The 14,818-nt window shown below is 42.6% G+C and overlaps 1 protein-coding gene across 4 annotated transcripts in view; it reads right to left on the reverse strand.

Moving 5' to 3' along the window:
- FAM168A (family with sequence similarity 168 member A) overlaps window positions 1–14,818 on the reverse strand; it is a 218,235-nt gene that overhangs the window by 17,933 nt on the left and 185,484 nt on the right. For 2 of the 4 annotated variants that reach the window (XM_033206102.1, XM_033206104.1), the window contains exons 3-5: window positions 11,846–11,926; window positions 6,624–6,650; window positions 1,505–1,630 (exon numbers count right to left, since the gene is read on the reverse strand). In XM_033206102.1, the coding sequence (XP_033061993.1) occupies window positions 1,505–1,630; window positions 6,624–6,650; window positions 11,846–11,926 (234 nt within the window). The remainder of the gene's footprint in view (window positions 1–1,504; window positions 1,631–6,623; window positions 6,651–11,845; window positions 11,927–14,818) is intronic. The other 2 variants (XM_033206103.1, XM_033206105.1) reach the window with 1 other exon arrangement.

Below are 14,818 nucleotides of genomic sequence, written 5' to 3' on the forward strand. Positions count from 1 at the left end.
CATGTATAATGCTGGCTTCCTCTTTTGCCTTCCGCCATGACTGTAAGCTTCCTGAGGCCCTCAGAAGCTAAGCAGAGGCTGGTACCATGCTTGCACAGTCTGCGGAACTGGAAGCCAATTAAACCTCTTTTCTTTATGAATTACCCAGCCTCAGGTATTTCTTTATAACAACACAAGAACAGACTAACACAGATGTTTTAAAGAAAAGAAAAGAAAAAAATACAATGAATTCTTCTAGTCTACTTACTTAGTAGATTAATAATTTGTGGAAACACACACTATCAGGCCTTGTCTGCAATATCCCTGTGAGGGCTTGTCCAGCCCTCACAACTTAAGAGGTAAGTTCTCACCACATCCAAAGTCAGTCATTCCTCTATTGAACAGCTCCGACAAGACACAAAGTTCTTCCTTATATGGAGTCAAAATGCCACTCAGTAATTTTTTTTTTTTTTTTTTTTGAGACGGAGTCTCATTCTGTCGCCCAGGCTGGAATGCAGTGGCACAATCTTGGCTCACTGCAAGCTCCACCACCTAGGTTCATGCCATTCTCCTGCCTCAGCCTCCCGAGTAGCTAGGACTACAGGCGCCCACCACCACGCCCGGCTAATTTTTTTTGTATTTTTAGTAGAGACAGGGTTTCACCATATTAGCCAGGATGGTCTCAATCTCCTGAACTCATGATCCCCCCGCCTCGGCCTCCCAAAGTGCTGGGATTACAGGTGTGAGCCACCACGCCTGGCCGCCACTCAGTAATTTCTAAACATTGGTCCTCATTTCCCCAGTGGTACCACTTTGTGTTAAAAATTAGACGTGAAGGTGACAACATCAGTTACCCTACTGAGCCTCAGGATGAATATGACGAGTCTGACTGGCTAGCTGGTTTCTGGCCTCCCTGAAGACTCCTCATACACATCTTGGTCCCACAGTGCAGCTTCCACTAGGGCAGTGTTTCTCATACAGAGGGCAATTTTGCCCTGTAAGGGACATTTAGCAATGTTTAGAAACATTTTTGGTTGTCACAATGAGGCTTTCCTACTGGCATGTAGGGTAGAGGCCAGAGATGCTGTTAAACATCCTATAATGCACAGGACAGCGCCTCCATAACAAAGAATGATTTGGTCTAGATGTCAATAGTGCTGAGACTAAGAAGCCCTGTGCTAGAGGGGGAGTCCTCTCTGTCCAAAGACCCACAGACCTTCAAAATGTGCCCTGTGTCCTTTCCCCCTAAAAAGCAGTAACAGTCCTTCCCCAAACAACTTGTTGGCCAGGTGAGTATTTCCTTCTCCCTCCCTCAGTGCTTTGTGTCTCCCCAAAGCTGAGTGCATGATCAAAGAGGATGACCTTTCTTGAATAAGGAGGGCCAATTTTTTGCCTGGGTAAAAGAACCTCTTAAAACAGTATCTATCTCATAAATGTCATTTTTAAAAGCTCCCTTTCCTTTCTTCCTAAGAAACAAATCAGTCCCAACCAAGGGGAACAAGGAAAGGAGACAGGCTGTATTTACTGAAAGCCGCAGAGGATGCTTGGTAAGTTCGGTTCTCGGTCCCGGTGTCCACTGGGAGGTGGAAGGTGCCTTCAGTGCCACAGGAAGACGAGTTCTGTGGCCAGGCCTGTTTCATCAGCAGAGTTGCTTAAGGGAAGACACAAGAATGTCATTAGGCAGAAATAAGAAGTGGCCACCACCAATCACAGACACAAAGCAAGGGTCTTGTGCTGGACAGAAACATACAACCCAAGGGGCCTGTTCAGACACACAGGATGGTTCAGCCTTTCTGAGATGGTTGAGTGGGTTAGGAGGAATGCTGAAGTATGTTTCCAAATGATTGAAATCAAAGAAATCTGAATTTATACTAAAAGAGTCAGGATTTTCTAGCTACTACTAAAACCACAAAGATGCCCATGAATGCCATCTCCTACTACCTGACACTGTGGCCTAAGGCTCTGATATATTCCTCAGTCACTTTCCCATTAATGTGTAGCAATGTGGGAGCCTTTGTGTGTTCACCAGATCAGTTGAACACTCTTGGTTGTCTGAAATACCATCTGGAGGTGTATTTATAAGCTGCTTTCAAAGACAGGCCCACAAATAATGACCGCATTACATGAACCCTGTTGGACTACCATCCCTTCTGAAGGGACTGAGCTGTGGCCATGGTAGCTTAAAAGGCACTGGGCACTGTGCTGCACTGAACCTAGTTAGCCAGTGGGGTACTCCTTGCTAATAACTCCTTCTCCTGTACATCCAGCTGAGGCCAGACATACTTCTTGCATACCCCTGAATATCTCCTACTCAGGTGTTACTGGGTGCCCCATGTGGGATATCTCCTCATAAATTAGAGGTGGTCTTTTGGGCCATGAAGAAAGCACATATGACATTTGGGGTAGGTATGAAATATAGATGAGGCCCAGTTTAAGATGTGCAGAGACTTCCCAGGCTGACTCAAAGCTCAGCTCGAGACATCTGAAGGATGATAGGTTTTAGAAGTGGGGAGTGACTCAAAAAACTTACCTTCATGGTATCCTGAGGGGGAAGGAGAAAAGAAACAGAGTTCTGAAGTGGGACTTGCCTAACTTTTCAGACATTTTCCTTGTTATAATTTCAAACACTAGAGGGGAAACATTCTTGACTCAAATTTCTGTTTATGGTAAAAAGAATAATTTTAGCAACATCTTTTCCACTCAAATAAAGTCTTGGGGGGGGGGTCATGGATACAGGGTGTTACATAGTATATTAGCAGAAGGTGGGGGCCGCATTGGCAATACTTAAAACATTTAAATAAGAGGTTAAGACAGGGTGTTATGAGAATAAAGTATGCCTATACACTCTCTAATTCCACCAGGACAAGGACGTTCTACCTCTAGAGAGATCTCGTAACCCTCTCTGCCCATTCAGGTAACAGGTAATACCTCTGGTTCCTTCTATCCCAGAAGTACTGGGGCCAGAGAAGGTCAAGGACTGTGCTGTTTTTGTTGAACCAAGACTAGAATTATGGCTATTGTAGGCTGACTCTGTGTTTGCATTAATGGCCTGCGATATATACAGCAGATGCTGAGAAATGAGAAGGAAATCATGGGCAGGAAAGTCACACTAAAAGGATAATTCTGTTAAGAGAAATGGAGACTCAGCAGAACTCCATATAGAGCCCAGGGCCTTTCCTGGGCATCAAGACATGGCTCTGCAGACAATGCAGGAGGAGAAGAGTCCATTTTAAACAATCATTTTGCGTTTCTTTTCTTTGGGGGGTGGGAAACAGGAAAGGGGTAAAGAATCCAATCAGTGTTAAAAAATCTTATCAACATGTCTCCAAATTTAGACTCTGCAACACATGTGGCTGGAAAGCAGTGGCCACCCAAAACAATTCTCTAAAAAGTAAAACATGTAGCTCTGAAAAGTCAGATAAAGCAAGCCCATGCCCTTAAGACCCCACAAGAACACCATCAGGGGGCAGGAGGCCTGAATTTGGCTGTAAGAATTTAGAGAATTTGGAGGTTCTATTCCATTCAAATTTTTTCCTCCAAGTTGTATATACTTTACCATAATTTTCATCATAAGCCAAAAGTCTGACATTAGCCTGAAGGACTGTGTGACCATTAAAGTTAGTAAGTCTAACTTAACTTACTCTTTACAAAAGAGTAAATCACTCTTTTATCCAAAGAGTGACTGAGGCCTACACTGCACTCAGCACTGAGGGGAGCGCCGCGGGTGGGAGGGAACACACCTGGGTCACAGTCACCGCACACAAGGTACTTATGGTCTAGCAACACAGCCACACGCCAACCAGGGAGTGAACAAGACAGCATGATACATAGTAAAATAATGTTCCAGGTTAACCAGGAAAGAAGCAAGTGCGACTGTGCCTTTGGTTACTACGTCTTTTCCAACTGATGACGTGAACTATACTATATATTTTTCTGAATAAAAATATTTTTATTTATTTTCTTCTGGTTTCATTATAAAGAAAATGAATTAGTGTTTTCTGTACGTCTCTGTATGTTTGAATCCTTATAATTTAAATAACTAGATAAATGTGAAAACACATCAAAAAACAAATACTAGCTGTCAACTTGACCTCCCCATTAGTTAGTTGTACCATGTGATCCAGCCCCTCTGTATATAATTCTAAAGTCACCTGTTCTATTGGTGGGAGCGATTCAGAGCTCAGTTGTGGGATGAAGACAATTCCAACTGAAGCTTTTAGAGGCATGGTCACAGAGGAGGCTGCTCAGAATGGCATGCCTGCCTTTGCGTGCCTGAAAAGTACCACTTTCTAGAGATGTTTTGTATTTTGAACTGAGGTTAAATATAGGCATATACATATGTAAAGACATCATTAAGCTGTACACTTAAGATTAGTGTACTTTATATACTTTGCTGTCTATGTGTTATCCCTCAATTAAATGAGAGAGAGAGAGAGAGAACCCTTGGCAGTGAAGGGCCATGGGCCCAGTCACAGCATGCTGCCCACATCCAGGTGCTGGGTTGTTCACTTTCCTGGATACGGGGCCCTCACGCCCTCTGACAGTTGAACAATCTGTTAAGCACATTTACAAGGAGACGAGGCAGCAAGGGACCATCATCCTGAACAATGCACTGAGTCAGGAAATCTAAGTTGTAGCCTGGGCTCTGCCACTTAATAGCTGTAGGATCTTGGGCAAGTCACTTAACCTTTCTAAGCTTCAGTTTTGTTGTCTCATAAAATGGCAATAATCATTACTCCTTGATTGCTTCATAGTACTGATGTGAGGGTCAAAAATAAAGTGTCACCCAGTCTTCTAACTTCTGGTATCCGTCCCCTCTTCCATCTCCAAAGTTATAGGCTACAGCTCTAATTGAAGCTCTCATCATCTCTCATCTGAACTATTGCAACTGCTTCCTCATGTTAAATCTGCTCCCTCCAATTTTCAAGCTGCATTCAGAGCAATATACCTAAGACCTAAACCTAATCATAAAATCCCCTTTCTTGAAAACATTCCATAGTTCTCCACTGACTCTAAGCTAAAGTTTGAACTCCTGTGTAGCACTCAGTGCCCCACCATGATCATCTTGTCCCAATGACCTCTCTAGACTCTCTCACTGTTGTCAATCTCCTGCCCATACTACAGCCACAGAAACTGCTTATCATTCCCAGAATATGCCAAGGAGCTTCACATCTCCATGTTTTTGTCCACACTGCTACCTCTTCTGGCATGTCTCTCCCCAAACTCCATCTGGTAACATTAATTAATCCATCAATCATGAGCTGAAGACTCACACCTACTATGAAGCCTTTCCTTCTCCCCACCCCTTAAACACAGCTCTCTCATGCATCCCTATAAACTGACTATCCCAATCCCCGTGATTCTTGGAAGCACCTGTACTTAATAGCATGTCTTCTCTCCACTAAACTGTGAGCTCCTTGAGAACAAGCCCCTTGTCTTACTAGTCTTCATATTTTCAAAGGGCCATCTTAGGGCCTGGCACAGAATTTTATAAAGTGAAGAGCTCCATCCGTATTCTTTATGCAGATCTATTTCAGATGCTATAACTGGAAGGGGAAGAATGAGAACTTCTCTAACTTTTTATGCACCCTTCTGTCCAGGTTCACATATCCTGAGGCAAACAAAAAATGACTATATGAGAAACAGGTCTGTGACTAACAAAATTGAAGTAATAAAATTATAAGAGGACAGTGTATTAGCATTTAAAGGGACCTCAGAGATCATATGAAATTAAACAATTTATCTATGGCCTGGAGACATTAGTAAATTGCCCAAGATCACACAGCCCACAGCAGTGGCAAGGAGAAATTTCACAGCTCATCTCCTGACAGATGCGTGATACACAAATTCAATTTCCAGCATCCAAATAATTCAAGGTTAAAAGTTGAGAAAGGGTGCAGAGATTTTACAAAAACATTTTCCTGAACAGCCCAGGTGAGGGTGGTGAAAGTTGCAAGTCCTTCCCATGGTCCCTTCCTGTCTATGACAAAAAGGACCTAGTCAAGTTATACTGCTGGGACCCTCACAGGTGCCCAGAAGTTCCCGTGGTGCCTTGGGCCTGGAGTCCACACTGTCCAGAGAACCCAGTTCTGGTCCCTCATTTATTAGCACGCTTGCCCCCCTCTCCCCACCTCTCAGCATCTTCTAGGAAAATGAGCCCAGAGCTCAAGTTCTGGGCTAAGGGAACAGATTGTATCTAAAGTCAACCAGGTCTTCAAACATGTCAGACGGCCGATGGAGATGGAAAATCTGATCCTGGGGCAAACTAGTTTTTTGGGTTCTAATAGGCATAATCCAGGTACTCCTTCACAGAGGCTGCCACAAAGCCAACTGAGGAGCTGCATGCAGGTCCTGGAATTTTTGTTCATTTGTTTGAATTCAGCAGCCAGGTTAGGGTGACAGACGCCTTTTAATGCCACGATCCTTTGCTGCTGCCCTAGGGACGGTTCATGTGTGTCTCCAACCCATGATTTTGGCACCATCAGACATGTTCCTGCATGCTTTAGGAACTGCTGCTGAGCCACCTGGGGGGAGCCCAAGCCTAGGGGATGGGATTTGGGGAGGAGAGGAGAGGGGATCTACCATTGTTACGAGATAACACATTCATAGGCTGTAATACAGATGAGGAAAAATAGCTTTCCTACCATAAGCTGAATGCAGGAACTGAAACTCTGTTGGATAGAAATGTTAGTTGAAATTACCACTAAGAATTTGTGCAAAGCTGGATACATTGCAGTTACATAAACAGACTTTGTTTTGCGATAGCAGTTTCCCCCCAGCTTCACAAAAACAGTAAATAAAGATGTGAAGCACTTTTACCCTAGAGAGGGTGACAGACTTGTCATCTGGGAAAGTCCATTCAATGCAGAGAGCCCCTGGATGCCATAGTGTCTTCCAGGCAGCTGACCCAGAGCTGCCTGGATGTGAACAAGCCCAAGTTCCTGCTTTTTGCTTGTCTGTTATAATACATTTCAGTTATCCCAGGAACTGCAGAGGGATTTCACATATGACAGAGACTTTGTGTTAGAGGAAGTGAAGGTTCAGAGACAATATCACCATCTTTGGCCTCTAAAGAGCTGTCTGTAAAACCTCTGAGATAGGACCAATGCAGAGGCACTCCATCCCTGAAGCCTCTGGGTCACTGTGGTGCTATAGAAGGAGCACAGGTTGTGGGGTCAGACAAGTTGGGTTTGAATCCCAGCTATACTGCTTTTTTTGGAGACGAGGTCTCACTTTGTTGCCCAGGCTGGAACGCAGTGGTGCAATGATAGCTCAATGCAGCCTCCAGCTCCTGGGCTCAAGTGATCCTTCTGTCTCAGCCTCCTAAGTAACTGGAACTACAGGTGCGTGCCACCAAGACTGCCTATTTTTTTTATTTAATTTTTTGTAGAGACAGGGTCTTATCATGTTGCCCTGGCTGGTCTTGACCTTTGGCCTCAAGGGATCCTCCTGCCTTGCCCTCCCAAATCTACTGGTTTTTAGCTGTATAACTTTGGGCAACTTATTTAACCTGTTTGAACAAAGTTGGAGGCAGGAAGCCCTAACTTACAAGACTAAGGTAAAAATGAACGTTTGTAACATGACTTGTGCAGGGCTTGGAACAGGGCAGCTGTTCAGAAAGCACAAATTCCTTTTCCCTACTCTTCTCCAAGTCTGTTGCATGTAAAATGGGAATAATGCATTTCTACTTTATAGGGATGCTATGAAATCAAATGAGACAATAGGGGAAAATGTTTTTGTCAACAGATTCTCATGAGGAGGTTATTTTATTTCTATCTGTATTAGTTAATCTGTTTATCCATCCCTTCATTTATTTTCAAGCCAGGTTACCATTAATAGGTCCCTAGATTCTAAAAGCCAAGTCTTGATTGGCTCCTACCTCTTATGGGGCCAAAGAGTTCTTAAATAAGATCCCTGAAATCATTAAGAGCTTGGGAAAAAGCTCCAAATACCCACATTGCTTTCAGAACCGATGAAAAGAGTGAAATGTTTCCCTGCATCCTGGACAGATGACATCTTAGGGTACTCAGAGCTGCTAAAAATAGCTTTCTCTCAAGCAATTTCTTGGTCTCCTTAAAGCAGCTGAAAGAAATTTAAACCTAAGAGCCTGGTTCCTTCTGAAGGCACCTCTCTGCATCACAAATGGCTGGCTCTGGCAGGATGGTGAGAGTAACCTACACCGTCCTCTCTGACCTTAAGCCAGCTTCTCCATGGTAGGAAGTCTCCCACAGTCAGGAAACCTGCACTGTGAATCCAGAGGCCAGCATTCCAAAATATGCTGTGTGTGTGTGTGTGTGTGTGTGTGTGTGTGTGTGTAACTCAAAGGGAAAGGGATCTTCCCAAGGTCACACCAAAATCAGAAGCAAAGCTAGTGCTACAACCTAGGTCTTTCAACTCCGAGTTTGGGGTCTTTAAATACAGTATTCTAACATTACCCTCTCTTGTGGATTTTGTGCGTTTTTGAGAAAACAGTCTGGGTGACTTTAGTAGAAATATGTTGACTTTTAAAAACAAAACGGGGGAAAATCAAGTTAGATGAGGGCTTACTTTTTGCTTGTTTTAAAATTAAAGCTGAATACACATGCCAGGATGTATTCAATCTCAATCTCTTTTTTTCCCTACAGTTTCAGCCTCCTCCTATCTGCACTCCTTTCCCTCTTTAGCCAGTCTAATGCCTTAATTTCTCTCTGGCCCACTGATGCAACTACAGTGTAGCAGTTAAGAGCTCATGTGGCACAGTGGCAAGGTGCTGGGCTTGGATCTTTGGGCTAGTTATGTAACTTCTCTAAGCTTTAGTTTTCCCATTTGGAAAATGGGGATAATACGGGTACCAACCTGAAAAGTTTATTGCAATATGCAACAAGCTAATATAGATAAAGAACTTCAAACAGTTCCTGACACATAGAAAACATTCAATAAACAGTAGCTATTTATTCCATGTCTTTTCACTTATTGGCAAACTGATTGTAAAACAATCCCATAATCCAACATTATGAGAAAATAGCCCAGTGCTGGGCATGAGAGCCTGGACAAATTCACAGCCTCCACCATTCAGATGGGCCCCCAGTGTGACCCTGCTCTGTTATCTTTTGGTAGTTTCCAGTCCTACTTCTTCCTGTGAGGCTCTCACATCCTGACCTCCCTGGTTAAGAACCCTCCCTTGATCCCTACTCCCCTCTGTCTAAGCAAATCAAGGTCATTAGATGAGAACTCTCCACTTTCCACTGGTCAATTTATTCTAAGCATATCTACCTGTCACCTTTCCTTTAGTCTTTCCTTTCGTTGCCCTCCTGTGTGAGGCACCCTGTCTCCACTCGCTACTCAACTTCCCAAACCAAAGAAGAGAACTGAGCTCCAGATTTCCCACCCCTATAGCAGCCTCTGTGGAAGCCTGGCTCTGACTGGCACCACCTCTCCTGTGTCTCTGACTTGTCCTCTCCACTTGCACCTTCCTATCAGTACCCCACACTCATATCCGAGAAAACCTTCCTTCAACCCTACATTCACTTCTAGTCAGTGTCCTTTTGTTTTTCCTTTCCTGGTAGCTAGGCTTCTAGTAAGAATAGGCTATATATGCTAAATCTACTTCTTGACTCCTGATTCACTGCACTCTGGTTTCTAGCCTCACCACCTCACTGACAATGCTTCCAATGAGGTCACTGATGGCCTCCTGACTAGAAAGACAATGAATCTTCTTCATTCTTGATCTTACTTGACCTTCTGCAACAACTCATTTTGTTTTAGTCTAGACAGTTTACAAAGTCAGTTCACAGATCTCATAGCACTTAAATTTAAATCATTTATTTGTATATGATATACATGATCCTCGAAGCCATTGTAGTTTAGAACTTACCAAATTTGATTATCAGAGAGAATTTCTGTAGCTTTTATTATTTTTGTCTTCTATCATAGATCTTGGGGAAAATATCATATGTCATATTGACTAAAGGTAAATATAAAACCAATGCTGAGATACCATTATAGAACTTTAGCCCATGTGTCACTGCTCCCTTCATAAGCTTTCCAAAGGCAGTGATTACAGCTTCCTCAAGTTTGAATCATCTACAAGGTCTTCCAAAGTGTCTTGGACATAACAGGGTGGGTCAAAATGTCTGTGAAATGACACATCTATGTAAGCACCTTAGGGGATACCATCACCTATTTACATAAAATAGTTCTTGTTTGTCCCAAAAAGAGGGGCTGTGTGATAACTTCATGGTGTGTGTGTATAATTATGATATGATTCCTACTTAGAGATGGGGGAAATGAGGTTCAGATAGGTCAGGTGACTTTAAGGTTGTGAATCTAGGAAATGACAGAGTGAGGACTCAAATCTAGGTCTTCAGACAACCTGTATTCTTTCCTCCTTTAAGTAAGCCCCAAGAAAGAGAATGACAGCAGAATAAACACTAGATTGGCAGAGAAAAGCATAGGACGAGAGTCAGGAGATCTGCCAAAGATTCTAATCCTTATGCGAATGCTGACTCACTGGGTAACTTGGGACAAAACACTGCTTTTTGGTTCTCCTTTGTCAAGAGAAGAGGTTGAACTGGAGGATCTCTAAGGTCTTTTGAAGCTTTCTAATTCTATAATGACAAGTGCTAAACAAGAAAATGGCATGGGTTGTTGCGTATTATCAGGACACTCAAGGCCTCTCCAAATCCGGCCCTTGTGTATCTACAGTTCAGATTCATATAGCTGCTCACAGTTTAACCACTCCTCTACTTCTACGTTCCTCACAGTGTCATGTTCTCACATCTCTAAGCCTCTGCCCATGCTCTACTCTGCCTGGAATGCCCATTATTCCTTGTGTGCTTAAAGAACAGCTTCTACTTCTCCTTCAAATCTCTATTGTTCTCCATTCTCTGAAGCCTCCCCTACACTTTCACCCCCAGGCAGACTGTTGTTCCCTCCTCCTTCCCTTATACGTATTCCTTTTTACAATACTTAGCAGATTAGTACTGCAATGAGTTTATATGCCAGATTCCCAAGTGGGAGCTACTTCAGGCAGGCAAAGATGGCATCTTTTAATTTTTCTATCCCAGTATGGAAGACATTCAACAAATACTTGTTGAGTAAATGGAACTTACATAAAACCATCCACAACCCTGAGGCAGGCAGTCACATTTGAATCTTGAGAGGTGAGGTGACTTGCCCAAGGCCTTAGAACTAGTGAGTTGGGTAATCAGGATTCAAACCCAGGACTTTCTAACCACAGAGCCCATACTCTTTCTCCTGCTCTTAAGTATTAGAGCACCAACTGAGCATGAGGGTTAAGATCAGAACTAAGACTGCTGCAATGCTCCGAGCCCAAAATAGAAAAAACCTTTTCAACATTTTCAAACCCATTTCAACCTCAATCCAAGTGTTGGGCCTTTATTAATTTTGAAAAACAAGTAGCTTATCTCAGCTTGAAAACCAGCTCTTTACCCTCTGGTGGCAAGAGCGTGTGTGCGTGTGCCCCAAGGTGTGTAGGTGTGTGTGTGCGTGCCCCAAGGTGTGTGTGTCCCAAGGTGTATGTGTGTCCCAGTGGCAGCCTCAGGGAAAACTCAGCAGAGAATGAATTTGGACATTGCTTGGGAGAGCAGAAAAGGTTCTATGAGGAGGATGCAGGTCTCAGATATTCCAGCATGGGAGAGATGAGTCAATCTTAAGTCCCAGACAGAGTGGAGGAGATTCTATTCCCGCCCCGACCCTGAGGCTGACTGTCCCAGTTCCCAGAGGGGACTCCCAGTAAATCAAGCCTGGACAGGCTGGGCCCGGAGCAATTAAGAACAGGAAAAGGCCAGCAAGTGGTTTTGTTTTTCCATATAGAGTCCCCCTTCCTACCCCATTCGCCACCGCTAGGTCCCCATTTTCTCTTTACCTGGAGCATAACTGGGACTATTGGTGGGGTACAGGCTGGGATTGTAGGCAGGGGCAGCTGCTGGATAGGCTGTGGGGTAACCTACAGAGAGATAAGAAAATGCTTATTTAGTTAGGCAAAAAACAAACAAACAAAAAAAGCAGATTTTTGAGGAAATGGAATCCAAGTCCTAGGCTTGGCCTTCAGCCCCTCCATGGGCTATTTCAGATAGCATATGTGACCAGTTTTCAGCCTCTCAAGAGAAAAGTTACCAATACCAAAATCCCAATATATGCAGACTTTTTGGTCTATTTTTTAAAAGCGATACAAGAAATATGTCTATATGCTCACCATAAAAAAAAAAAAAAAAAGTAAGTGGCCAGGCACAGTGGCTCACGCCTGTAATCCCAACACTTTGGGAGGCTGAGGCAGGTGGATCACAAGGTCAGGAGTTCGAGACCAGCCTGGCCAAGATGGCAAAACTCCGTCTCTACTAAAAATACAAAAATTAGCCAGGCGTGGTGGTGGGCGCCTATGGTCCCAGCTGCTATGGGGACCGAGGCAGGAAAGTCAGTTGAATTCGGGAGGCGGAGGCTGTAGTGAGCCGAGATCACACCACTGCACTCTAGCCTGGGCGACAGAGCAAGACTCCATCTCCCCCGCGCCCCCCCCAACAAAAAAAAACAACAAACAATGGAAGTAACATTGAAGTTTACACTTTTTATGTTCAAGTTTACTTTCACATTCCTGCCACAATACTACTCTCCTCCCCAGAGGTAACATCATTAACAGTTTGACATCTCTTTCCAGATGGCTTTCTACACATTTTTATACACATATATTCAGTGGTGTGCTGGTAAATATTTAACAACAGGCTCGAAGGGGATGGAAATGGGAGCTGCTTTGCAGCATTTGCCAACTGCCATGGCATAAATGCTTCCACAATGACCAATTTGATGCTACCAACATCACTGAATGAGTAGCTTGGAAGAAGTGCCCACAATCAGCTCTCAAGAGCTTACACAAACCAGCTCCAGCTCACCACAGTATACTATACTCGGTTTGGGGGATTTTTTTGAAATTTTTTTATCATGGTAAAATACGTGTAATATAAAATTTACAATTTTAACCATTTAAAAATATATAATTCAGTGACACTAATGACACTTACAATGTTATGCAACTATCATCACTATTTGTTTCCAAGACATTTTCATCATCCCAAACAGAAACTCTGTAACCATTAACAATACATCCCCCAATACTCAGCCTGGTAACCTCTAATCTACTTTCTGTCTCTCTGAATTTGCCTATTTTATGTAAGTGAAATCATACACTATTTGTCCTTTTGTGTCTGGCTTCTTTCACTTAGCATAATGTGTTTAAAGTTCATTCATGTTGTAGGATGTACCAAAACTTTCTTCTTCTTTATGGCTGAATAATATTCCACTGTGTGTATATGCCAGATTTTCTTTATCCATTCATCTGTTGAGGGACACCTAGGTTGTTTCCACCTTTTGGCTATTGTGAATAATGGTACAATAAACAATGACATATAAGCATCTGTCTGAGTACCTGTTTTCAAATCTTCAGTATACATACCAAGTATGTATACCAAGTTGGGTCATATAGTAATTCTATGTTTAGCTTTTTAAGGAATCACCAAACTGTTTTTCACAATGTCTGTACTATTTTACATTCCCACCAGCAATGCATGAGAGTTCAAATTTCTCTACATCCTCCACAATCTTTGTTCTTTTCTATTATTATTATTATAGCCATCCTACAGTAAGTGTGAAGTGGGATCTCAATGTGGTTTTGATTTGCATTTCCCTAACGACTAATGATGTTGAGCATATTTTCATGTACTTATTGGCTATCTGTATATCCTCTCTGGAGAAATGTCTATCCAAATCATTTTCCCATTTAAAAATACAATTATTTGGCTGGGCGCGATAGCTCACGCCTGTAATCCCAGCACTTTGGGAGGCCGAGGCGGGCAGATCAAGACGTCAAGAGATTGAGACCAGCCTGACAAACAAGGTGAAACCCTGTCTCTACTAAAAAAATAACAAAAATTAGCTGGGTGTGGTGGCACACGCCTGTAGTCCCAGCTACTAAAGAGGCTGGGGCTGCAGTGAGCCGAGATGGCACTACTGCACTCCAGCCTGGTGATAGAGTGAGACTCCGTCTCAAAAAATAAAAAAAAATAAAAATAAAAAAAAATAATAAATTTAAAAATACAATTATTTGTTTATTTTTTAGAGACAGGGTCTTGTTCTATTACCCAGGATGGAGTATAATGGCAGGATCATAGCTCACTGTAGCTTCAAACTCCTGGACTCAAGCAATCCTCCTGCTTCAGCCTCCTGCTGGGCCTACAGGTACGTGCCAATATGCCCTGCCTTTTTTTTTTTTTTTTGCTTTGTTTTGCTTTTGTGCTTTTTAGAGACTGGGTCTCATTATATTGCTCATGCTGGTCTCAAACTCCTAGCCTCAAGTGATTTTCCTGCCTTGGCTTCCTAAAGTGCTGGGATTACAGGGCATTTTCCCATTTGTTCACTGGGTGGTTTGTCTTTTTGCTGTTATACTGCAGAAGTTCTCTATACATTTTGAATAGTAAACCATTATCAGATGTATTACTTACAAATATTTTCTCCCATTCTGTGGGTTGTCTTTTTACTTTCTTGATATTGCCTTTGATGCAAAAAAAAATTCAATTTTGATTTAAGTCCAATTTACCTATTTTTTTCTTTTGTTGATTATGCTTTTGGTGTCCTATCTAAGAATCCACTGCCAAATCCAAGGTCATGAAGATTGACCCTTATGTTTTCTTCTAATAGCTTTATAGTTTTGGCTTATATTGAGATCACTGATCCATTTGAGTTAATTTTTATATATGATATGAGGTAGGGGTATACACCTAGGGGTATACCTAGGGGTAGAGTAGAATATACACATATATTCTACTTTTTCACTTTAACATTATAAACA

The sequence above is a fragment of the Trachypithecus francoisi genome, unplaced genomic scaffold, assembly GCF_009764315.1.
Source record: "Trachypithecus francoisi isolate TF-2019V2 unplaced genomic scaffold, Tfra_2.0 Lachesis_group8, whole genome shotgun sequence".
Lineage (NCBI taxonomy): Eukaryota > Metazoa > Chordata > Mammalia > Primates > Cercopithecidae > Trachypithecus > Trachypithecus francoisi.